The sequence below is a fragment of the Lathamus discolor genome, chromosome 6 (assembly GCF_037157495.1).
Source record: "Lathamus discolor isolate bLatDis1 chromosome 6, bLatDis1.hap1, whole genome shotgun sequence".
Taxonomy (NCBI): domain Eukaryota; kingdom Metazoa; phylum Chordata; class Aves; order Psittaciformes; family Psittacidae; genus Lathamus; species Lathamus discolor.
The window spans coordinates 56,441,591-56,469,053 of record NC_088889.1 but is presented as its reverse complement, the minus strand read 5'-3'; the positions used below and the strand labels follow the sequence as shown (position 1 = coordinate 56,469,053).

At 36.1% G+C, this 27,463-nt stretch overlaps 1 protein-coding gene across 6 annotated transcripts in view; it reads right to left on the bottom strand.

Moving 5' to 3' along the window:
* The window catches only part of SOX6 (SRY-box transcription factor 6), a 322,923-nt gene that overhangs the window by 58,503 nt on the left and 236,957 nt on the right, over positions 1-27,463 (bottom strand). For all 6 annotated transcript variants that reach the window (XM_065682941.1, XM_065682940.1, XM_065682945.1 and 3 more), the window contains exons 9-11: positions 11,903-12,052; positions 7,822-8,002; positions 4,662-4,852 (exon numbers count right to left, since the gene is read on the bottom strand). In XM_065682941.1, coding sequence (XP_065539013.1) covers positions 4,662-4,852; positions 7,822-8,002; positions 11,903-12,052 — 522 coding nt within the window. The remainder of the gene's footprint in view (positions 1-4,661; positions 4,853-7,821; positions 8,003-11,902; positions 12,053-27,463) is intronic.

Here is a 27,463-nt window from a genome sequence, read left to right as displayed (position 1 = left end):
AATGAATAAGGTTTGTGGATACGTAAATGGGGAGGTGGGGACATATCTTTGGGTCTAGCAGATATGTTGTGATTATTAATTTGGTATATGTTGTCTCTTGGCTTCATATATTTTTCTCCAATGAAATTAACATGCTTCTGTGTATAATTTTTCTACAGAGATATTCTTCAGTGTTTTTTGTCAGTGTTTTCATGTTTTCTGCAGAAAAAAGTTACAATTTGGTCCTTTAAAAAATAATGTCAGTTATCTTATAAATTATATAACATTTTCAGGTTCATTTAAAGCCATAAATTAAAGCAAATCTAGGCAATCACACTAGCTCAAAATACTAAAATAAATACAAGTAGCTCTAGCAATGCAAATTTTGTTTAAGTACAAAAGTTTTTGTTTTTTTTTTTAAAGCCCATGCTTGACTGGAAAAAAGTCATATCCTCAAAACAAAGCTAATTTTTGTATGATTTTACTTTTGCTTATATCACATAGAAAGAGCTCTGTAGTCGATTTTCTGGATTCTTCCTAATTCTCCCCCCTTACCCAGTGCTCGTGTTTTACTCCGTGGAATCCCTGACACACTTCTTCTCTTTCCTCAGTCAGGAAGTAGAAAAAGGCAACTCTGCCATTATGACTTTGCTTCGGGTGCACTATACTGGTTTTGGCTCAGAGAGAGCTAATTTTAGTTACCATGGTGCTGATTTTTGGATCTGTGACTAAAGCAGTACTGATAACACAGGGATATTTTACTTATTGCTCAACAATGCTTCTACGGCATAAAGGCTTTTTCTGTTTCTCATGCTGGCCTACCAACAGGTAGGCTGGGGGTGCACAAAACTGCTGGGGGGACAGCCAGGCCAGCTGACCCGAACTGACCAAAGTGGTATTCCACACCAAACAACGTCATGCTCAGCAACAAAAGTTGGGAAAGAAGGAGGAAGTAGAAATGGAGTTTTGGCATTTGTCTTCCCAAATCACTGTTACACATGCTGAAGCCCTGTTTTCCTGGAGATGGCTGGTGCATCTGCCTGGAGATGCAAAGTAGTGGATGAGTTCCTTATTTTGCTTTGCTTGCATGCACGGTTTTTGCTTGATTTCTAAAACTACCTTCTTTTCTCACAATTCTCAATCCCACTGGAGAGGAGGGAGTGAGTGAGTGGTCACATGGTGCTTACCTACATATCCTAACCCACAACAGTACAGAAACTGAAATAACTTCATATTGTAGATGTCCACAGAAGTCAAAAGTGTAGTCTAACCTTAATGCTTTAGCAAATGACAAAGTTGGACTCTGCCAGAGAACTGCATGTTTTTGTTTTGGCCTTTCTGATGAGTGAATCTCTGTGAGCACTTTTAAAGCTTTGTAGATTTTTTTGAACAGCAGAATATGAACAGAGGCAATTTTCATTTCTGTGTCTCTAACCAAATACAAAGCTTTTTGAGATTTAAATCACACATTTTCAAAAAGGCCTAAGCCCAGGCTTTGAAGCTAAGTACATAATTTTGTAAGCGCAATCATTTGCACAACAAACTGTTACCAGCTATCTGAACTTGAAGACCAGCAACTGACCAGAACTCAACAGCTTTTTTAAACCAGCTGCAGGCAATTAATTTGTCATCTTTTTCTGGTGCCGGCTTCTAGCTACTAATTTATATGGGTCTAATTACCTGAACCCAATTTCTGAAAATTTGGTCCTGAAAACATAGGGTACCAATTTGTCAAAAGAAACCAATCAAAAATCAAAATCAAGTTATCAAAGCTTCGCTGGGATTAAGAGACAAACTATGCACAGTCTTCTTGGCATGTAGTTACTTCAACATTATGATTTTTAAATTGATCTGTCTTCTCCTTCCCCATTTTGATCATCCTCCCCACCATTTTTAAAGTATAAGAAATATAACGTAATGTAAATACTAAAAGGCAGAGAGTAAAGGGGGGAAAAAAGTATTCTACAATTCCGTTTGTGCAAAGGATGCTTCTGGTTTTAATGTATTTTATACTTGCTATAAAATATAAATACATTCCCTCAGTAAGTACTCATGACTGACTTAATTCTTTTATTTTCTTTAGGATAGAGAGTGGGGATATATCATCATTTAAAATGACAGATTTATACCCCGTTTTTGTAAACTCTGCCTTTTCTTGCATCTACAGAGCAAAGATAACAGAACAGCATACCAAAGGTAAAACCAGAGAATGTATTACAACTTTTTCCTGCCTTAATGGTTCACTGTACAGTACATGCTCAATAAATAAACCCAGCAGGATTATATAAGGGCACTGAGAGACTTAAAAACAGATTTCCTTGCTGCTATTTTATTCTTTCGTTTTAAAACTTGCAAGTGCTCCTATGAAAAGTCTCCCCATAAAAGATGGCATTTGAAGAGGATGTTGTTTATATTTGTTAAAGAGTTTCAATTGACTCTGCTATGCTTGCAAGTAAATAAATAAATAAATAAATAGATAGATAAATAAATAAATAAATTCTTTTCCTCTCTCTGCCTGCTGTATAACCTCAGTTTGGATGCTCTACATCAATCTGTACATTGCTAGTAACCAGCATGAAAAAGAAATTTCAGATTAGTCACTGAAATATTTACTGACTCTGCTTTAAAAGGTGAAAGATGAAATAGAAACTTGTTATATCGAATACAAGACAAACATGGTACTGAAAATACTCAGGGGCAGATCTGAAAAATAAGTGGATGCAATTTTTATACTTATTTTTTTAAAACCAAATCAAATGTTAAGAATTCTTTTAATAGCTTATAGTGTATTAGATATTTTAAATGTCAAGCCACTGAAACTCACAAAATCTATTTTTAAAAAAGCATATTTTTATAAACTCTAAATAATGATCATAGGTGTGACATTTTATGTTTATAACATGGCCTTTAGTACCCTACCTCTTAGTTTGTTAAGACAACACTGACTTTACAATTAGAGCGTTGTCAGAATATGACCTGCTTGATCAGTTATTAATTTCTTTGTTTTTTCGTAGTATCAATCTGTATTAAATGAGTTTTTCAATGTTGACATTTAAACTAATGCTAGAGGAAATAAATATTTATTAGCCTCTGAATTTGACTTGTAAAAGCATTGTTAACCCTGTGTGGCAACAGTTTAACAAGTCTTTTTCATAGACACTGAGCTTTTAGCTTGTTTTGAGTACAGCAAACAACCTATCAAGCAAAAATACAAAATGTAGATTAAAAGGTATGTATCAATGTTTGATGGGTCTGTTTACAACATTTCTTTGCCTTTCTGTGCCTTGCTAGAATCCATTTACTCTTTGAGTATTTCCTTGTAGGTTGAGGAGAGAGATCATAGTATCATTAAATTCATGGTTTAAGATACAGCTAAGATTCTACTAAGTCTTATACTCAACCAGGACTAAAAATTCTTGTTAGTTGTTAGAGTATAATATAATCTTCCCTCCCCGAAGACACAAAAAGCCTACCCTCTAATATACAGATATATCACAGAATTTTAATTAATGAATTATAGGCATTGAAAGCTACCAGTTTTTCATTTTTTTATGTTTTTGGTTTGGGGTTTTTATTTGGTTTTCATTTTGTTGTTGGTTTGTTGGTTCTTTTTTTCCCCCAGCAAATAGTGTGAAACACTAGTTGCTTTATAGGCTAATGAATGTGTCAGTTTTCTTTTCATTCATTACTAAATTGCATCATAGCTGTTTCTACTTGCCAATGCCATAGTGATTACCGGGATAATATTTTTCCCTCTCTAGTTAACAGGAATGAGTATTGTGGTATATAACAGATTTTGTGTAAGTGGTGAAAAGTAACTTGTGTGCTGTATTTTTTGAAGCATAATCCACCTCTAGGGAAGGTAACAGAGAAGCATTCTTCATCAAAAGGCTGCCTTATAGCCCTGCCAATTGCCTGATTCCATGTTCACTGGCTCTCTTACACACACAGAGACCTGCTCCTGAAGCAGATCTTGTAGACCCTGGAAAGGCCACAGAGCAGAACACCACAAAGAATTTTCCAAGATACTTCTTTGTCCACTGAGCAGTTCTGAAAGTGTGCATGATAGAAACAGCTTCCTCACCTTCCAGATATGATATGCTTCTCAGTCCAATGCTGGTTGCATTCTCCCACCACTTTCTCTCATTTACTGTTATATTGTGGTGCCCAATTTCATTTAGTGTCTGGAAATTACAACCAAGATTCAACAAGGAACTTTGATCTGTAATTTTCTGCCGAAACTAAGAGCCAAAAGCACTGCTTTGAGCCTAAATACTTTGTTGCAACTGAGTTACAGATTCAAGCACAATCAGATATATTCAATAGCATTGTAATATTCAACCATGCTAATACGTAACTGGCCATATTTATCAATCCAGTCATTCTCAAAAGCACAATTCAAAGTCCAGTGACTACAGACAATTGTAGCTTTGTCCAATTAATTTTCCACATTGTTATATGCATGCTTACAGCTTAATAACGAGTGCACAGGGCTGTTTTTTTGAATGCTGTCATGTAAACGTAGAGAAGTTTGTAACACAGTACTGTGAAGTGACAAGGTATATTTAACATGAAATCAGATGGCTAAAAGTTCTAAAAAAGGAATTTTATATAGAAATAAGAAGCTATTTGCAGGGAAAAGAAGAGTGAGTGACAGACCGTGCGGTAAAGGGAGACATTACCTTTTCATTCCTGCAGTTGTTTAGACCCATGTTATTCAAAGAGGGCAATTTTCCATCAACACCATGAGGCTGCTGTTGTTGCTGCTGCTCCCTCTGGATCTGCTCTCTCATTTTTCGAGCCTCCTGAATAGCTTTCATTACTGTGTCCTGGTCCCCAAATAGGGCAGGTGAATTAAGACTGGAAAGGATATCTATAAACAGAGAGATAATCACTTTATTTAGCTAATTATCCAAATTAGAATCTGGGGTAAGCACTCAGCTCTCATACTGTTAAAGCTGCACCCAACTAACAAAAAGAGGAGGAGTGGCAATTGTTGTCTGTTTGAAGGCTGAATTTATCTACAGTGATTGATAAGCCTGTGCTTTTCTTTTGCTGTTATAAGTACAACCCCTGAAGTCTTAGCATAGTATTTGAGCATATTGATGAAGTCCAAGTTCAATGTGTTTTTAAGACAACAGTAAACTGAAGCTTAAGTGGGAATCTTTTCATGTATTAATAATAATTAATAAAATGAACAAATAAGGAGAAAAAAAAATCTTGTTTTCTTGGCCATGAAAGTCATTAAAATTCTATTTAAATTTTTAGAATTTCTTTGTCAATATAACCATCACTCCAGAGATTTGGTTTTCAATTTCAGAAGCACCCACAGTGACTTTTGGGGGACAGAGCTTGTTATTACCCTAACGTGAGTCTAAAGCCCTAAATAAGTAGAAAAAAAATGTTTCTCTTTCCATCACTGTGGACAGAAAGAGAAACTTCTAAACATGTGTCAGACTCACACAAAATATTCCTGTTGCATCTTAAAATGCATGCTATAGGTAAAGATGAGTATCTCATATAGTTTCTGATTTGGGAACAGAAGACAGCAATTAGCTGGTGACTGTTTTGTGTTGCTCTGATGAACTTCAACTTTTCATACATGGAAGTATCCTCTATACTGCACATAGATAGATAGCTTTATGTGTATACATTCTAGCCAGGAAATTCTGAGCAATCAAAGTTTGTGCCTGACCTGTGCATTTGCCTGACAAGAAAAATGTCTTCTATAAAAGCTCTGAATTTATTAGATTTTTGTACTTACTAACAGTCCACTATAAAAACAAACACACACAAACAAACAGGCTAAGACTTGGAATTCTCCTTTAAAGATAAGTTTGATACTCTTATGACTTCATTGAAGTTCAGCTGAGTAAAATATAGCAAATTCAACCTCAGAGGACCTTGAATTCTTTTAAAAGAAAAAAGGTTAAAATTAATGGTTTGTCATGTTTTATCCTGGGAACCAAACGGTTGACTTAATACTGTGGTCTAGATGAGTAGAGATGCAAACCATGATGTTTTAGATGGAACTGTGATGTTTTCTGTCTGAGTGAGGTGCCCCTCTCCAAAATAAAAGCAACATATTAGGGAACAAGCATTGTCCTTGCTTGGTAAAATTTCCAATGCTGTGAACAGATTCAGCATCTAAGTTTCATTCTGGAGCCTAAGTAAGTTGGGAACCATATTTGTGTGACTTTTAATGAGACCTAGACTCCCAATCATATCAATTTATAGTAAAAATGGAGCACAAACTACTAAGTTGCTTGATGATTTTTGGCATATCTTCTCTAGCCATTTTTCTGGAATGGTCTATGACTTCAAACTGGTATACCATTTTATAATGTTAGTGCAGTGATAGCTGCAAATAAATTGACAGGTAGAATATCTAGCTAGCTGAAGAAGTTATCTTTCAGGGATTACGAAGTTCCCAAGTGTTTTAGGAATGGAACAAATCATACTTTTGATACATTTAATGTATGTATTTAACATATCTGTTCATTATTCACAAGTGTTTCTATATATTTTACAAGTACACTTGAGATACAGATTGTGAATAAGTGGTCTGTAGCAAGCATTTAGTTACTGTTAAAATACACTATTTGAACTTTAGGGCTGATTATCTACATTTTGCAGCTCTTGATTCTGTTTCTTGACTGGTTAAGATAGTCTTCATAAATTGTTTCAGATCAATTTTTTATTTCATTACTTAATTAGCATTGTTTATTAATTGAAGAATCTTGAACATAAGTCAAAAATTCCCTATTTGCAACCATATGAATTAACAAAATTTTGAGAGATGGGTGAACAAATAATAAAAACATGAACAATAATAAAAAAACCCAAATAATAAGCTGGCCTTTCTATCTTTGTTAAATATATATATATACACATAAATAAATATATATATATTCAGCATATGGTCTTTCTAAGATTAACTTAATTCCCAGAATACAGAGAATTAGATTTCTTTTCGATTGCTATTCTGGGTATATATATCCCCTGTATTTGGGCAAAATAGCTGAAAACCACATTTGGAGTTACCTTCTTGCCTGGCGTCTGGTTTACTATAAACCATGGAGGTACTGAATGTTCTCTAACCCTGATTCAACAAAGTGCTTGAAAACTTATTTATTTTAAGGTATGTTACGCTGTTGCACTAATCACATGAGCCATTATGTGTGCATGTCTAGTATCTAGGCAGGCTCTATGTGCATGCAAAGATTATTATTTTTTTTTTTTATTTAATCCAGAGGTCAAAATTCAAAAGTTAACTTCGCATGTATGCACCCAGTTGATGTTTTTGGGGAAGATATTCATACAAATCTCTTTTACGTGTTTTATATATGCATCTCTATTTACTTATGTGCATATATTCTTTACTGTGAGAGTAGTGAGGCACTGGAATAGGCTGCCCAAGGAAGTTGTGAATGCTCCATCCATGGCAGGGTTCAAGGCCAGGTTGGACAGGGCATTGAGCAACGTCTAGTGGAAGGTGTCCCTGCCCATCGCAGGGGGGCTGGAACCAGATGATTTTAAGGTCCTTTTTAACACTATCCATTCTATAATTCTATGATTCTATGAATTGTATGAGTATTTCTTATGTTTTACATTTACTGGCTGTATTTCTTGTAGATGCACATCACTTCTGCATTATTTTGTCTTCTCTTGTACAACCTTGGCATTCAAGAGTTCTTTGAAAAGTTTTTCTGGAATTCTTTTTTTCTCATTTTAAATGGAAATGTAGACTCAGATATCTACATAATTCAGAAGTATGCTCAAGCTGAGATTTCATGTAGAACACTTGCCAGTTTTCTCCTTTCCCCAGGACAGATTAGTTACCTAAAGAAGATCCTCTTCCCAGAGATCCACTGAGTGGGCTAGGGATGCCACTCTTGTTCATCACTGTCACTGGGCTGCTTTTACTAGCTGTGAAGAGGTTCTGTGTTGGAGATGTTGGGGATTTGACAGGTTCAGCTGTTTTCGGTCGGGCTGAAAGATTCAGTGGCTGGGCTGCTTCATCCTATGAGAGTTTAATGTAAATAATTATTAGGAAAAGACAAACGAACACATCATTTTAAAAGCAGTAGTTACTTTACACCTCAAAGACAATACCACATTATCCCACAATAATAACAAAAGAAGCTAATTATCTGCCTCCTTTAAGATTCAACGAAAGGAAATCTCATTAATTTCTCTGTGTTATGCCTCTATTTACATTAACTATGTGGCTGGATTGTTCCTTTTGCCAAATTAAAATTTGAATTAGCTCACATTACAGCTTAATTTCCTAATGTGTTTTCAGAGATCTAAATTAACCTAGGGCATTTACAAAGAATTATTTAAAAGTTCCAGCACCTCAGTAATGTTTTTGCATTGGTTTTATTTGAAAAGTTCCTGGCACTGTGAAAATAATTTATGTAGCTTATTTTTAAATGTATTAAAAACTAAGGAATCAGAAGTACTTCTATGAAAGAATCATCCTGAAATCCTGACAGTTCTTTCTCCCACACTTAATGCTGCTGCAAACTTACACATTCCGTGTATCTTATTTTGAATGCAGGGTTTTGTTTAGTAAAATAATCTATGCTGTTTCCCCATAACAGAAGAATTTAACTGAATTCAAATTCCTTGACTTACTAAGTAACAAATACATACTTTGCACATTTCAGAATATATTTTCTTTTCTACTATTTTTTTATATTTTACATTTTATAATTAAAATATGTCATATATTTTTGACAATTTATGTAAAATCAATGTGTTTTTTTCACATAAATGCTATTTTGCTTCTTGTTTGATACTTCTGTAATTATTTCTATATTCTGTAGTTACTTCTGCTGCATTCAACCTGTACTGTGTCTATATGTTTATCTGCATAAAGACATGGAACATTTTTCAAGAGTATGTAAATCTAGTATCAGCACTTTCATATCTTTCTATACTTTTCACGTGTAATTATGGAAGAAATTCTCCCTGACATATATCTCATTTCAGTGCTATCACAGAATAAGCCCATCTAAGAAATATCTTAATTTTTAAAAGACTTATTCAAGCAATTAATTTCTTTGATCAGGATAGATATTCACAATATAACCTTCTTCCCATTCTTTGAGCTTGTTCCTTTTGCTTAATATGTTAAACAAGACAGAGCATTTGGAAAATAGCAAAACAGTGATTTTCTGTAATTAAAGAGCCCACTAAGACAGATCCCTCATTTAAAATATGCCGAAAGCAGAATTATGCTGGATATAAGAGAATATCGTCCATATTTTACAGCGCGGCGCTGATCACTTCAAAGCTTAGAAATACATCATAATACAAATAATACACTATGTTATCTCATCCTTTCTACTCTCCTTACTGTCAGGCGATGATTTAGCAAACTACATCTGATCATACACAATGCATTAAACAGGAAAGTGTAACAAACGGGTATTTATAATGCCATCATATCTTCAGTGTTAAACTGTTTCCATAAAACTGCATGACATTTTTATTCATCCTGACCTTGCAGTGTGCATGAATGTCCACACCTGTTCAGAGTTCAAGTGAAAGCAGAAGCACAGAGGTATAAGGGACATAGTTCATTGTGCTTTTTGGCTATGTTTACACGCAAGCCGTTTCCTTGCATGGATACAAAGTGGCTTCAATAAATTTCTGTGAGAGTTCATAGCCCCTTTCAGACTATAAAGTTTGCCAGACTGAATTCTGTCTGAATTCTAACATATATGAATCTATGCCACCATGTTCAATTTCTAAATAATTTTCTGCCTAGTACTGATATGATCATGTGAAAAAATACTCCGCCAGAACCTGTTTGTTTGTACTTCATAGACCACATCCTCATTTATGCAAGACAACTGAAAAGCTGGAAAACATTCTGGTCACTGACTTAAAAAGCCCCTATCATTACTTTTTGAAAGATCTGACTCCTGTAAAAGAATTCCGTTAGTTGTATAAATAATACATGTAGTTTATACAAATAGCTATTTAAAAGAGAGAAAATATAGAAGGTGCGTGGAAATATAGAGGAAGCAATGCATGACTATCAAAACTGTCATTTCTTATGAAGGTAACAATTGTCAAAGGCAGCATATAGGTAGTGCTTTTATAATAATAATTAATTTCTTCATTAGCCATTGATATCTGTCCACACAAAGCACTTGTATTTTATTTTTAATATTGTCAATGCAATAGTGTGCTCAATACAATAGGATAAAAAGGGTTCTTTTTTATTAACATATATGCAAGTCCATTCAAGTGAAATTATGTAGGGAAACCCCCAAGAATTTGCATGTGGTCAATTCTGTAATAGGACTCAGCTGGCCAAAAAGCTGAAATGGTATTGGTCTTGGTTCAAGGAGATATGAGCTTGGATTTAACCAGGGAAAATTTTACTCATATTGTAAAGGTTTGGTTTGGTGTAGGTCCATCTGGCTCACTCACTTATGAAATTACTTTTTCACATTAAAGTAGTCAGTAGTATATTCTCAATACCATAAATCAGTGGTGTTAGGTATCACTATACTATGGCATCTTTGCTGAAACAGTTGGGCTTTGCTTTTGGTGGCTTCTGTATTGACCATAACAAACTCTGCATATGTGGTAAATTTCACTGACTGCTCTCAAGCCTGGCACTGGATTACAAGAGGTAAAATATTAGACTAATACACATCTACAGTTAAGTAAAGTGAGTGCTTTGCTAAATAAATGTTAGATCTGGACATAATGGAATAGTTTTTATTTATTAGTACTCTCAGCCTAGCAAAAAAGTGTCATGGAAATTTATCAGCCCAGGCAGAAATACTCACTCACCCCCACTTTACCACAATGATTGATGATAATGAAAAAACGAATGATATTTTAGTCTCATGTAAAAAAAAAAAATATATATATATATATATATATATATATATATATATATAAACCCCAAATCACCTCAAGTGAGTAAAATCTTCCCAGGCTGATTTGAGGCTAAGGACTGTGTGCCTGTAAGGTGTTAGCAGCAAGCAAAATACCACATTCTCTCTCTCCACAAAGTCACTATATGTCTTTTTTACACCTATTTCAATAGTTCTGCATTTGTAGTGCTATCATTCAAACTGGTAAAACATCTGAATGTTGATTTTGTTTACAGTTTGAAGTAAATTGTTTCTGAGGGTATCGAGTCACATGAAATTCAGACCAACGACAGGAGAACACAGCAGTAACAGCCAGGCAGTTCCACCCAGAGGTCCTAGCTGCACCACAGATTTCAAGGGGTGTACGATGTTCATTTCAAGCTGCTGGCAAATGCCATGTTGTAGCTGCCTGGTTCCAAGCAAGTGAGAATAAGCAGGCACAAGCATTCAGCAATGGCGCAAAACCAACAAGGAGCAGCCCGGTTGTCAGCAGCTGTGTGAAATCAGCAAAAGTCAAATCAATCTGCAGTGACACAGTTTTCCCTGGACTCCTGACTTAAATCTTATTTTTGTGTATGGCCTTTTCCAAAATTGTAGAATTAATGAAGTCAGAGATTTGTAAAATAATTAGAAGATCTACAGTCTCTCTCTTGCCCTAACAATATGAGCTAGCACCGCATTTTAAGATACTCAGAAGTTCGGTGTGAAACAATTCATGAAATGGACGCCATTCATGCACATATATTACAAGATTACAGACTGAAATCTTGACAATATCACATTTTACTGATGAATCTGTATTCTGCCTGTGGTAGGAAGAGGGATGCCTGTTATTTTTGGAAGCAAGAAGTGAACGCTTTCCCTTCTCTATGCTGATAATACAGCACTAAAACTGAACATTTTATTTGAATATTGAAGAACTTTCATGTGGTTCAACTTCCAACAGTAAACCAATTAAATAGACAATTTAATTTCACTACCTTTTTCAGACACCGACTTTTCCCTTTACTGAAAAATACCTTAACTTGAGTTACCGGGCTGGTCCCTCTCTTTTCATTTTTCATCCCAGTGGGTGAGAGTGCTCCTGTTGTATTTGGTGGCTGTGGAGTAGATGGCATTTTGGCTCCAGGAGAAACTTGCATGCTTGCCAGCTGAGCTGCATACAGTTGCTGGAAGACAAGAAAATATATAATGTATTCCTGCAAAATTCCTAAAAAGAGAGGCTGCAAATGTACATAATTTTTGTTGCTCTGCTGTTTCTTCTCTTAAAGGAATTATAGATAATTTCCAGCATTTTCTTTTTTGTGGATTTTCCTTTCTTGTTATTAAAAAAAAAAAAAAAAAAAAAAAAAGCAGGGGAAAAAAAAAAATCCCAAGAAGAAACCTACCAAACACCAATATCTTTCTAGTTTGACTTTCAGCTGATGTTTGGTTTGTATTTTTTACCCCTTCTTGCCATGGTCATGGCAATGAGCAAAAGGTTACACTGTGCCTGAATATTGAAAACAAAACTGGCAAAATTATAAGGCTATCTATGAAAAGGGGGTATAAACCCCTGTCAGAAATAACAATGCTTCAGATTTTTCTGCTCTTAGCCAAAGAATACACACCAATTTCAGAATCTCTACAATGGCCTGACACAGGTATCATTTGCTACTAAAAGCCAGTGGCGCATCTTCTCTAGATAGTAATAAAATTTAAAATAGGCAAGAAGGTACGTCTCCGTCTCTGTGTACAGTGATTGTTATAACTTCTGTAAGTGCTAATGAGGAATGTAGGGCATTAAAATTTCCTGCAAACTTTTCAAAAGTTGAAATATAATAAAAGACTTGTATATTAAAATAAAGTCTACTTAGCAATCTAAAGTGTTTACTGAACAAAACCAAATAGGTTTAATTTCCTTACAGCGACCAAATTTAAACCCTCACCTTGAATTACCATCAGCAATAATTCTTCTACCATAAACAGGGAAGATCCTAATCCCTCTTCTACACATAGATCTATATAAACTTTGCCTTATTAGTGAGAAAAAAAGCCAGGTGGGTTGTATGTAATTTCCAACATCACTATCATTCAGATGGACAAATAAAAAAAATTACAGTAATCAAAAGCAGACCTTTCAGCACATGTAATTAAATGAAAGCTTAATAAAGAATAATTTGCAAGAACCAGATGTGCTTATGTCATAATTGTTGCTTTTTTTGGAACAACTTCTCTAATATAACAAGCCTCCACAGAAATGAAAGTTACACAATGCTGTAAGCTCAGTGACTCAGTGGCTAGACAAATGTGAGCAGGAGAGGGAGTTAGAAATCTGGGTGACAAATTAAAACTCTTGCTTGTTTGTTTGTTTGTTTGTTTCCTGCCACCCCTTTTCAATATCACATAGAGGCTACAAAAGATTCACAGACTACTATTTTGAAATCAATGGTGTTTAAATATTTTGGCTAAGGTACTATATTTTCCTGTGCCAGAAAATGAGAAAAAATTTAAAATACAAAAAATTCATTTCAAGTGATGTCCTGAAGAATGAAAATTAAGCAATCGTAAGTACACAATAATAAGTGTTTGGTTTAGGTTTTTTTTCCCCTCCTAGTGGGATCTAAACCCTTTTAGCATATTTTTCATGTAAATCTATGCTTGCTTAATAGGATGCCCTGCTTATATGAGAGCAAGAAGCACATTTCACAAACTTCCAAAAGCCTGCTCATTCTCAGCTCAGAAATAATCAGGCACGGTACTACAAAAAAGAAGATACAATAAACTTGAATACAATTTAAAGACAAAACCCAAAGATTATAATGGCTTTCTCAGTGTTCTGTACCTTGTCTATTAAAAACACTTATTCTTGTTTTTTATAACTTTTTTTTTTATTATTTTTATTTAGTAACCTGTTTAGCATCTACTTGAACTATCTGGGGCAGATTACTTATACTTTACTGAAAGTAGACTAAAACTTTAGCACTCAATAGAGCGTGCACTGCATTTTCAAGGCAGAAAAGGAATTCTGTGTGAAAACAAACCCAGGTTTATCAACTAAAGTTCAAAAGGATTTCCTTCTCTGGTAAGCCACCAGGGCAAAAAAAAAAGAAAAAAAAGTGGGGTACGAAGTATTCTGTCAAAATATTCAGTCCTTCTTAGAGAAAAGTAGATCGTAGAATCATAGAATGTTTAGGGTTAGAAATGACCTTAAGACCATCTAGTTCTAAGTCCCCTGCCATAGTCAATGAAGCACAGTGTGGTGGGCTGACCTAGGCTGGCTGCCAGTTACCCAGCATGCTGCCTCAACAGGACGGAGAACCAAATCAGATGGAAAAGCTCATGGGTTGAGGTAAAGACAGGGAGATTGCTTACCAGTTACCGTCACAGGCAAAACAGACCTGGCTTGGGGAAAATTAATTTGTTGCCAATTACAGTGGAGTTGGACGGCAAAAACTAAAACTCCCCATGCCCACCATTTCACCAGGCTCAACTTCACTCCTTCATTGCTGACTCCTTCACCTCCTCCCGCTCCACCTGGCTTAGCCAGCAGGGCTGTTCTTCCCGCTCTTCCCTTGCTCCTCGCGAGGTGCCTGTGGTGGGGCTGCTGAGGAACCAGCTAGAACTGGATGGGTCTGGCACCGGGCACCCCCCGGCTGCCTCTCCTCAGTGCCTGCCCCTCAGCTCCTTGGCTGCCAGCACTGACACTCAGCATGTGCATACAAGGTGTGTTTATCATCTCTAAAAGCTGCAGTCCACTGTGCAGCTGTATCCTGGCCAGGCATCTCAAGATCAACACAAAGAGAGAGTCACAGATGCTGGCCAGAATAGGGCTCACGAGTGAACTGATACCTGAGTCCCAGCAGGACTGGCAACTGAAACGCCCACAGCACTTTAAGGGTCACAGGGACAGCAACAAGAAAAGCAGGCTGTTACAGTGACTACCTAGGAAACTGTTTGATTCTGGAAATGCAAACATTAAAAGCAGAATAAAATTAGAATTATAAACTACTCCCTCCCCAGTATGTTTAATTTATGTTATAAACCACTCCTTCCCCAGGCTGTACTGCAAGTAGTGTGAGGAAGAAATAGCTCTAAAGGGAGACAGAAAATAAAAGAAATTTTGTCATTTCTATGTGTGTGTGTGTGTGTGTGTACAATTCATCACTGAGTTACTTCAAAGTCACAGAACTGGCATTAGCCTGGCATTTCTATAAATTTGTTTTACAGCATAAAAGCAAATGTAAAAATAGGTAACAGTAATTAACTTTCTTGTTTGCTTAAAACAAAGCTGCTTCAGAAACAGGTGCAAGTCTTGCAAGAATTTGTACCAGCACTAGAATCACTGCAATGTGGGCTGTGAAGCTCTGTAACTTCTTTTAAATACCAGTTTGCATGGGGAGTTAGCCAGTCTGAGAAAATATGTACATGCCAACTTTGCAGAGGTAAAATTGGTATTTTTGAAAATACCACTGCTGTGGCTCAAAATGACAATTTAGGAGCTCACATTTAGATGGTCAGGTCGCAAAGCTTTTATTTGTAAGATTAAGGAAGGGAAAAAGCCCAAACACTGAATGAATGTTGATTGCTAATACTCAAAAGCAAAAGTTTCAATGAAAATTTTTTCAACTGAAATTCTAACCTACTCACTATTGAGTAGGGACTAAAAAAATTAACCTACCTCAAACACTGAAACATACCTTCTTTTCAATGTATGTCTAGCGCATAAATAGAAGAGCATTTCACAATGTTTATGCCAGCCACTGAATCAGAAAGCTCTTGATTACAAATTAGATATTCAAAACCATCAAGTATCCATGATTGTTCTAAGAAGCCTTAAAAAATGTATAGCCTGGTTTTCATTTTTTTAAAAGGTCACTAAGCAAGATTCTTACAATCCAATGCCCAGCATCTAAATATTAGTCCTGATTTTGAACTGCTGAATGCTCCTGAACAGTTAAGAATTTTGGAAACCAGTTCACTTAAGGTATGTGAACAAGGATATAGTTTTACAGTTTTCAGAGCCAGGTTTCTTCTAGTGTCATGATCTGACACTGAAGAGTGGGATTTTGAAATGCTGTCTCGCTTACAGCAATGGCAAGTGAAGTCTCACATTTAGGCACCTATGAATTTACAAGCATATGGACTTAAGCACTTGTTACTGAAACTCTGTTCCAGCTGTAATCAACTAAAAATCTGAGGGGAATTTCTGAAAGTTGGAGGTCACTATGAGTCAGCATGATACTCATCTACCTAAAAAAAAATTAGAGAAGAGTGGGAAAGTGCTATACTTACCACGTGTACAGCACAGCACAAGTACAAACTGATTTTTTACCTGGAAACAGCAGAATTCATACTGACCACTTGCTATAGCTTAGAGCTAACATCCAAGAACTGAATAACTAAAAAAAATTAGTAATTGGGGTGGTGGTGATTTCATTTTCTATAGCATTTAATGAATTATTTCCATTTCACTCTTTTCATAAAAAGTATTATCCATAATACAAAATTCCCCCCCAAACCTGTGAACTAATAATAGAGAATCTTGACTAATCCAAATGTTAAAACCTTTCTTAATGCAATCTAAGTTTCACAATGTCTTTGTTAGGTATTTTCACAATACAGCAGGATAACTGCCGTCACTGTCAGTGTTCATTCATGCCTTGCCGGAAGACAAAGGCCCTAAGCTCATACACTTCTCTCAGGTTTCACCATTTGTTTTCCAACTAATTTTTTCAACTAGCTTTCAATAACCGAAACTCTTCCTTTAGCTCAGGTCCCTTCCCCTTATGACTTTTCACTTGCACACAGGCCTGGAACATTCTTAGACACGTGCACTGCTGAATGAGATTGAGCACAGTAAATGAGCACAGAGCAAAGCTTTCTGTGCACCATGTGTTTCTTTTCTTTTTTCCCAAAAGGAATACTGATACTTAGCTCTTAGGCTCCAGCATCCGTGTCTAAATGAATGAATAAAGGTGAAGAATTTGGAGAACTGAATGTTAAAGAAGTAACACATGGTGAGGAAAATAAAATAGGCCTTAACACAGTTAAGGGAGGTTTGGTCTGACAACAGCTTGTTAATTTTGTGACAGGCTTTTTCACCGCCTAACACAGAATTATGATAATCATAACCTTCTTGCCAGTGGCTTGTCAGTGACAGGCCTATGCAAAAAGTTTGTTTAGAGAAGATATTTCAATAAAGAGGAAGTGATCAACTGCTGCATAGGAGGGAGGCTGTTTCTTTAGATATGTGAGCCCAGGGAGGAAACAAAGGGAGAAGATACACTTGAATATATGAGAACAAAAATGCAAGGACTACAGACATTTCAGCTGACTGTGCTGGTGAGGGAGAATTTGGTTACAGAGGTGGGGATATAATTCAGGTGCCATTATTTGCAGCAGAATTCTCAAGAAACTACTGCAAAGCCATATGTGAAATACGGAAATAAGAGAGTGGTTTCAATAGTCAGCATAGCAGATAATCAGAGTGCAGGTGATGAGGGCTGGTCTAGCATGATGAATTGCTATGCACGTACTTGGAAGATGCCCCACAAAGAAATTCAGTAGGAGGCGGCTTGATTCAAGGAGAAAGAAGGAATGTGCTCTAGAACCATTTACCATTTTTCTTTGTTGTAATAAAAGATTTATGACCAAAATTGAAAGACATTCTCCATTTTTTGTATTTGTATACCATTTCTCCAAAGGTGCCAGAATTTATTTATTTTTTCTTTTATATATATATATAAAAAAAAAAAAAAGCTGAATTTTTGGGCCCTAGTTAATTCTGAAGTCTTCCATTACTGAAAATGTAAGTCTTATGTTACATCTTCAACAAATACATTTGCTACAGTAAATGAAACTGAACAATGAAACTACTGAGAATCAAGTGAGAATCCTTATTTGTCAGCATTTTAAATGAATTGTGCAAAGCTGAAATCTTATTTATAGAGATGAAAGTTCAGCTATTTAGACAATGAGCAATTTGGTTTCTAAAGATGAAAAACTCTAAGGAGTGACTGCAAGTGCTGTTGAAATCCTGCACTACAAGAGGTAATGCAGTTATTTTTTTCCATAGTATATTTAGTATGTAGTGTTTCAAAGCTATAATTCCAGAATTTTCCTTCCGAGTATATAACATGAAATAATACTACTTGGAACTGTCTGATCACAAAGGGTTTTTACAAGCTCACCAAACCCAGCAACATCTTTACTATTTCCAGAGCAGATTTCTGAAAAGAAGCTACTCAAAACAAAAAATACCATCTTCCGTGGGACTGCTTATGATTTTTTATTATTGGCGTAGAAGTGCTTAAAATCAGCTTGATGTCAAACAGACTAAAGGAAACAGAGTCTCTGAAAATGTTTTTCTTGTGTTCAGATGAAAAATGGATTAGCACTAAAACCCATGTTTTGGGTGTCATAGATAATAACTATGAAAACAAAGGTTAAGTGCTGGCCTGAGCCCAATGTCACTGGTGTAGCCTTCAGCAGTTCAGGCAAGGTAACCTTTCCAAAAGGCAGTGCAGAAGCATAAATACTCTACTCAACAATTTCACACACATCTTAATCTAGGTGCAAGAACTGTTTCTAAAATAAAATTAATTGTACTTATTTCTCCCTATTTTTGTTTAAAAATGCCTTTTTTTGTATTAGCATGTCTTGTACCAAATACATTCTGTGACTAGCACTGCAGTTGAGACCTCTACTATGCACCAAGGTAAGAAATGGTGTTACTGGCTTATGTGTATATATATTTTTTTCCTCTTTGTTTTAAAATGGTTTTAATTAAGATCCTTAGAGTGAGAGGTAGATTAACAGAAAACAACATCCAGAAATGCAAGACAGCCTAAGTAACTCATCAGCAGCTTAACCATGTGACAAACCCAGGGGCAACTTGAAGGCAGCTACTGCCTGCAGAGTCTGCCAAGAAGCCAGATGCCATCACCAGAAAAACACCTTCCACAGCTCAGCATCTGTGTCCTAGCAGTGCTCTCCACACAAAAGAAAAAGAGGAGGAAAAGAAAAAGAAGAAAAGGTGCATATAACATTGTTAAAGAAAATGGACGTACCCATGAAAGCATCACTTATTAGAATTAAAAAATTTATACTTGGAAAAAATCAAAGTTTTTCTGATGAAAACAAGATCCCTTTATTATAACATCTTGACTCTAATGCAAAAAGTGTATGTTTCCTTTTGTTTTACAATATATTTGTGCAGGTGCTACCTGTTAAAACAGTGTATTTTTGTCATGGTTTAAGCCCAGCCAGTAACTCAGAACAACGCAGCCACTCGCTCACTTCCCCTCACCTTCCCCACCCTGCTCCCAGCAGGATGGGGAGGAGAATTGAAAGAATGTAACTCCCATGGGTTGAGATAAGAGCAGTCCAGTAACTAAGGTGTAACACAAACCACTGCTGCTACCACCAATAATAATAGTGATAAGGGGGAAAAAAGGGGGAGAGAATATAAAACTAAAAGGGGAAAGGGAAAAAAACAATAAATACAAGTGATGCACAACACAATTGCTCACCCCCCACTGACCGATTACCCAGTCCGGCCCGAGCAGCAATCTGGGCCTTCTGGGTAACTCCCCCCAGTTTATATACTGGGCATGACGTGCTGTGGTATGGAATGCCTCTTTGGCTAGTTCAGGTCAGGTGTCCTGTTTCTGCTTCCTCATGCCTTCTTGTGCCCCTCCTTATTGGCAGAGCATGAGAGACTAAAAAGTCCTTGATCAGGGTAAGCATTACTTAGCAACAACTAAAATACTGGTGTGTTATCCGCATTGTTCCCAGACTAAAGTCGAAAACACAGCACTGCACCAGCTACTAAGAAGGAGAGAAATGTTACAGCTGAACCCAGGACAATTTTATAGATTTGTTTTGACAAACTTTGGATGTCTCAGTAGCATTTTCTCATTTTTTTCTAAGAAACATGTTAACAAATGAAATTAAGGTGAGTTTTACAGCTCTGCTAGTGCTGTGGGCCAGATCCTTCTCTCATTTTAGCATGTGCCACCATACAGATAATAGTATCTTACTATTTAAGAGCCAACAAGCATGCAACATCAACTTGACGCACAGGTTTATGCTAAATAACTGATAAAACTGAGAACTATTTGGCTTTATATGGGTATTTCTGAAATGGTGTTAATCAAGTACAGCTGTGTGAAGTTGGAGTAATGATTAGGTAAAAGTGTTTCATTCAGAAATATGATAAATAACAAATAACAATACACTGCAAGTACTTCTTTTTCTCCATAGAATCCATGTATCATAGTCTATGTACATCGTTTCCTTTTAACAGACTAATTTCTTTCTTTCCCCTGTTTATACATGCCTAATCTAGCCATAGTGGACATAACATTCAGATTTTTAACACCCATATATCACCTTACTAACTCATTGTTAGAGAGCATGAATGGCCTCTACTTCTTAATAGCTTACCAAACACTTTTGCAACAGGCATTAAGATGTAATGCAAACAGGCAGCTAATGAATTATCATAACTAATATCATAATAACAAAGATCGTTGCAGTGATTATTTACACACTTGTTGGTTAATGTACTTTCAGATTTACTGAAGCCCAACATGTGCAAGCAAACTAAGTGTATTTGTGAATATACAAATAATACATTTTATAGTCACAGACAGAGTTAGACGACTTCAGTCTTTCCTATATGTTCAGTTGTGCATCTGCTGAAAAAAGCTCTTTCTCAGCTCAAAGAATGATTTTACCAGTTATTCATATGCACCCACTTTAGGGTTTTTTGAACTATCAACATCAGTAATTTCAATGTCTGTCACTTGCTATTCTATATATTGTCAAGGGAAATTTTTATGTGGCCCTAAATTTCATTCAATTCCTGTCTCCTGCCTGTTTTGCTTCTCTCTCAAGCTGCAAAGAAACAGATACCTAATTTCACCACTGAGTGTCTGCCACTTCCAGCTCCTTTTACTGGCTGCAGATTCATTGTACTGGTTCAGAAAAAGAAAAATCACTTTCATTGCTTCTACTGCCCTGCTGTGGATAATGGCCAACCCATATCGAAAATAAAAGAATCTCTACACATTTTAGATACTGCAGCCTGTATTGTTGTAGTACTACAAAATAACAGCTTTATTTTATTAAAAGAGCCTAACTTTAAGTGGACCATGGAATATTTATGGTTCTCAGTAGTCCTTTGAAAGAGTTATCTTATGTTTTTATGCTGATCATGGGTCAGGGGTTCAAATCAGCACTTCTTTCTGTCACTCCTTATATATTTTACTATAATTTACAGCTCAGCAAGAGGACTCATAAAACAAAAGTGTCTATTTTACTTCAGCAACTAATTCTAGCTAATCAAAGCTTTCCAGCAAAACAACCCAGCATGAAACTCTGCGTGGAAAATATGCAGAGAACAAAGCGTTTTGTCAAATAACACATCTCATGATGTAAACACATATGTCTCTTATAGGAAATTTTATCGCTTCCACATTATCGGCACACAAAAGGAGCATTCTTGTCGCAGACCTGGTGTGACTGTGGAGCCATCGTCATTGGAAACAAGAGCCTGATTAGGTTCCCACACAGATATGAATAGATTTTCTTTTTTTAGTGTAATGCTGCCTTTCTTATTTCTTAAACAGACTAGGAATTGTGGCTGTAAAAACAGTGAATTGTATTTGGATGACATTTTTTTCTTCATATTTTTTTTAGCTACCCAATGACACCAATTATCCCATATGGTTGTCCTCTTCTGGAAAGTCTGAGTTAATCCACAGCTGTGAAGATGAAGATGCACCCAGCAGGCTCTAAATCTGGTGGGTCTTTTTTCTGCTAATAAAGTCCACAGTCTGCTGGACAGATGTTAAGAGGATTTGTTAAATAAGTCAGTGACAAAGCCCCAGACTTCTGCTGGGGAAAATAATTAGCAAGACCATATCTATTCTTCATAGATTTACATTTCTTGACTCATCTTCTGAAGAAGCAAATTCTCATTACTTGATAGAGGAGTCCCACAGCACATCAGTCCTGCTCAAAATATGAATGGCCTAAATGATCGCATCAGCATGTGTTCAGAAGAAATGATGATAGATCTTTTTGTATTTGACTTACTTTTGCATGTAGTGTAGTTCCTAAACTATTATTTTATGTTTGGTTTTATTCATCATACTATGGGCTCATACTGGGAGAGACTGAATAACTACCGTCAGCTTAAAATGTCTACTTACATTTTTAATGTAATGGAAAATGTAAGCTGAAGATGAAATAATCATTTGACTAATTTTTCTTTAAATATTATTAATACAGCTTATTCTTAAATAAGGAGATCATAGATAATACATTCTAGCCCCAAGGCTCATGGTGATTACTGGTGCCCTGAGAGGGAAAAAGAACCCCAACAAACCAAACCCAAAACACTACCAAAAAAAGAAACCCAAACAAACAAGCAAATGAAAGTGGAATGAGAAGACACCTGCAGCAAGATCCACATTTAGACATCTACTGACTCACTTTTCCTGATCCCAGCCATCATGATGGCCTGACAATACAGGCATCCAATCCCAAAGTCTCTTTCAGTTACAGTCATGTAACTGAGGAGAAACACTACAGAACTCAAATATAGTCACCAGTGCAATAAAGAACAAACCTGCCTTCAGGCACATGTGCATTAAGGTGCTCTTAAAATAATTTCTGTTTCGTTTGGGAACTGTATTTCTTGTTCTTTTGACCTCATCCTACTTTGATGTAATGAAGTAGAAATGGCCATCAAAACAGCTCACTGCTTTGCAGGCAACTCTCATTTAGGCATTGTTCCTGAGATCATGCCCCTTACAAATCAAATGGCTTTGATTTCATTGAATTATAACAATTAGAAACAATCTCTCAGCAACTGCCTGTCCACAACTTGTTTACTGTAAAAATGTGGACAAAGCCAAGAAAGAATGCTTAGAGCCCAAAGAAATCATCAATCACCGCAAGTAGCTAAAACAATGTATGTAGTTTGGCACCTGGCAGTTGCCTCTAATATTTGTTTCCTCTTAGAAAGTAAAGCAGTTGGTTTATTAGTTTTACAGCACCTTGACTAGTTTCCAAGATATAATGTCACCCGCACCACCCTTTGAGGCTGCTGGGAATTTTTAATGAGACAGCAGCAAATATGTGAAAGAAAATTTCATTCTCTGCAAAAAATATGAATTAAAAATTTATCGTAAAATTTTTATACAATTGAAATTCAGACAGTGTATTAGATATCATATCACTACAGAATATATGCAATATTGGTTCTATTGAAATAAAGCAACTACTCAGTTCAGAGTGTCAGAATCTGTGATATTTAAATGAGACTTCCTATTTTTCCCAGTGTAACTGAGTCAAAAATCTAGCCCTGTAAAGTGTAGGTACTGGTCCTAAGTCCCCCAGAGAGAAAACGGTATTTCTGCCATGTCAGAAAAGAACAAAAGGCAGGTTGAGAGCTGACCGGGGGAACAGAGTAATGGCTACTAAAAAAAAAATATTAAAAAAATAATAATTGAAAGCCTTCTGTAGCGAACATGGAGCTCTTGCTTTCTGAGGAGTAATTCCCTTGTGAAACCACTGACTGGAGGGAGAGGCAAAAATCCTCACTGACTTGGCGGTTGTGTCTCACCTCATTTCACTTTCCACCCCCTCCTCTTTCCAAACAGACTGAGTGTTGGTCTGCTGAGAATATGATGCTAAGCCACTTTTCCTGTAGAGTTTTTAAACTGGGCCTCTGAGAAAGGGTTTGATACAATTCAATGACTGAAGTAATACCTTTGTCCATCTGAGCATTAAATGGCTCATTGAAATACAGCTTAGTTAGAAAGAATTTCAGTAAATGGTGCTTTCAATTTTTTTTTATTTTTTTTTATTATTATTATTATTCCTCTCCCAGCAGATTACAGCCTGGATCTGAAAATGCAGTTCAGTCACTTTTGGTTGCCTCTCAGGTCAGGCCTTTAGCCAGTGTTAATTAAATATAAGCCCTTTAGAATACTGGAGGTTAAATGAGAGCAACAAAACGGTCTTCTTCAGAATATTACCTCATGCTCTCCAAAAAGCTGTAATCTGGTTGGGGGGGGGGGGGGGGGGGGGCTGATTTAAAAGCGTTTGTCTTAACAATGAAAATTTATTGAGGGTTTGAGGGGGGAATCCACGCTAAATGCTATTTTGTCCAACAGCTAGTAATCATGAAACATTAAACACCTATTTCCATGCAATATAACATGTCTATTGTGTTTAAATAACACACATCATAAAGGAAAGTGCTGCAGCAGACAATTTAGGCTGTAGCAGCATATACAGCACAATTTTCACCTTGATAAAGTGAAACTATAAAGAATCAATGCATAAGTCAGACAGCTTCCATACCTAATATTCTTCCCCGCAGCTATTAGAAGTTCACATTTTTGTCTCTAGTAGGCATGAACATTAGTATACCTTCAATTTCATGTCTTCAGTCACATTTTGTTGTCTGTTTCATACAATTTGACCAGACCATGAAATTGCAAAGTAGGTGATATTGTCTTTTTTCATCCTAATGATTTTAAATGAGAAAGGGAGGTTTTTCTGTAAGGTATTTGTTTACCGCTTTGTAAAAAGTTTCCTAAAGTATTCATAACAATCTTTCTATTAAACTAGTCTAAAGAAAGATTTTTAACACATGGTGATTAGTCTTGTCTTTCTGAACACAACTTTACTGTAAATACTCCTCCTTGACTATCTCTTTGTCCCAAGATTCCTTAGAAGAACGCAACCAAGCGATAATTCAGCATTATTGCTGCTTCAGTGCACTAATCGCTTAAAGAGCAGCAAGGACCCTATGTTTACTGCCACAAGGCTCCTACAGCCTCCTGGCCTAAGGCAGGCTCCCCAGCCCAGCAGTATCCAGATGTCAAGAGGAAAATCCAGGTCCTGATGCAGCATGCTGCTCCATTCCAGTATGGCCTAAACATCTGTTTCATCTGCTGGCATACAACCTGCTGAATACACTGAGACTGCTGCACAAAATAGGGAATTGAATGAGGGTGGAAGTGAGATACTGCAGTTGCATAGGTCAGTGTATGTATTGCTAAAAACACTCTATGCAGACACAAAAATTAACACAAAATGCTTGGAATCCCAAAACTGGGGTTTGATCATTTGCTGTCCCAGATAGAGCTCTCCAGACTAAAAATCTAGACAAATAGCAAGAACGACAACGTGATCATTAAAAAAAACCCAAACTCCTTCTACACAATATATGCTTAGCATTTTTTGATCCTAATGGAGGAAGAGGCCATGACACCTTAGCTTCTCATCTTACTAATTTTATGGTGGTTTAATTCTTCGTAGTGTCAGAAAAGGACAAAAGAAGAAAAAGCATAGAAGTATGTTACACAGATTGCTTGTTGCAGTTCTAAGAAATGCTCTTTATATAAAACACTTAAAAATAAGGTGAATTTAGGAATCTATTACGTATTTTAAAACTCCTATATAGTAACTCAGGAGCTTTAAAACAAGCATCTTTTGTCTAAAAGACAGGAATATGTAAAAATTGTCAATTTATCTTGAGGCATGACAAAACCAGCAAGCATTTCACTTGACCTAGATTAAGTTCGGACAAGGAATATAGGAATGTTAACTGTTCTCTTCCACTTTGTGTATCTATTCTCTTGTGTTTTGCTACCAACAATAATGCAATAGTTGCATGCAACCATGCAAATTCTTTGAGGTGCTTATGAAAGGAAGATCAAAGCCCAAACTGAGTGTATATTTTCTTGCTGTACCTTTTCTAAAGAGGAGGACCTAATGAGAGGTTGTTTAACCAGGAGTCTTTCTCTACAGCTGCAGAGCAGAAGCACTGTCACAGTGCAGCCTCCTGGCTTACTCTTTTCCCTGGCCAGCCTGGGGGCATAGCTCACCTCTGTGTGCCTGGAAACAGGAGCACAGAACGCAGGACGAAATGAATACTTCTGTGTCTCACCTCTGCATGGGGTGAGCACGTGTACCCAGAAACTGGGAAGTGCCTCTAAGACGTTACATTTAAATGCACCCTCTGCGAAGCTGAGAAAGTCACCATTTCCTTTGTGATGTATCTCATGAAATGGATACACTGTTAGTGCTTTAACAATGCAGTGTCTGAACGAGGTAAATCTGAACACAAACATAAAGTATTCCTAGTAAAGACAAAATGTGAGCATTAACAAAATCTGCTATTTTAATAAAATATTGTAAATATCAAGAAAAACCAATGCAGCAATTTGTAAAAACTTCATCAAGTATCTATAGCAGTTTCCTCTGCAGGAGGATAGCAAAAACATCAATAAAATCTTTTAGGCACAAAGATTTGCATTCCTTCATAATGCTGTCAGATTACTGATATGCTACTTTTTGATCACAATTTTCCTGTTATTTACCATGCACAGTGAAGAACACAACAGAGTTATCTTTGTGATTCTTCCAAATTACATGTTGTAATACACAGCTTGGAAACTGCCAAAAAATATTTAACATTTTTATAATTTTACAAAAGAACTGTGACATACTCTGCTTAAAACTATTAGGTATTTGCTATAGAATTAAAGAGATAAATAAAAGTTTGTTTAAGCCTAAATACCTTTAGTAGAAAGTCAGTCACAGCAAAGGACAATTTCATTTGCTTGAAAAAGTAATTTCCAGTGGATAATGTTATTCAACAAAAAAGCAAAGTGTTGAAGATAAATCTTTACATGTTTGCTTCTATTAGAATTTGCTTTTGGCATTTTTATAGCATAAATTCTATCTCATAAAAATTGTGGATAGCACTGAAGTTAACAGAGTTAGCTTGTTAGCTCTCCTAGGAAAGCAAGCAAGGACCAGGAAGCATGGCTCCAAAGATATCTGCAAACAAAGACTCTAGTATTTTAAATTCCTTCTCCTGTATCCAAAGAAAGCAAACAAGCAGCGCTTATTTAAAATAAAAATATAACCAGATCTATCAGGAAAATATGAAAATATAACCAGATGGTAGCATCGAAGCACAGTTTTTTCATTCACTTTACGCTATCATAATATTACCTTCTCTGGTGACACTATAAATCAATTTATTCACAGAAAGAATTTATATTTCTTTTCGATATCTTTTTAGAAGCTCTTCCAAAAATCAGGTTTTTATTCCTTACTGCTAATATAAAATATCTTTAACAGTAAATGTGAAAGGTTTATATGAAGAGCAGTTTACTCATGAATTCAGACAGTTTCAGTCACTTCATGTTTAGAAATGTATTTTGGAATAAAGCTAGTATAAAAAGAAGAAGCTGCTTATAGAGAATCCCTGTGATAAGGGAAATAAAATTATATTATTGAAAGGCAATTAATTACAGTAAGTTTGCTGAATGGATGATAGCTATCAAAACTTATCAAATTTTGCATTTCAGAATTTCAGATATTTATTTTTAAAAAATGCTAGCACATGGATGGGCTTTGTGAGAGAAGTCAGGAGTTTCATTCAGGCTCATGTCAGCAGGATTACAAGCAATTATGAGTAACTGCTTGTTGAGCTGTGTGAAATGAGTTGGTGAACGAGTTTCCTAGTAAATGCATGTCCATGTCACTGGTACGATTGCCAG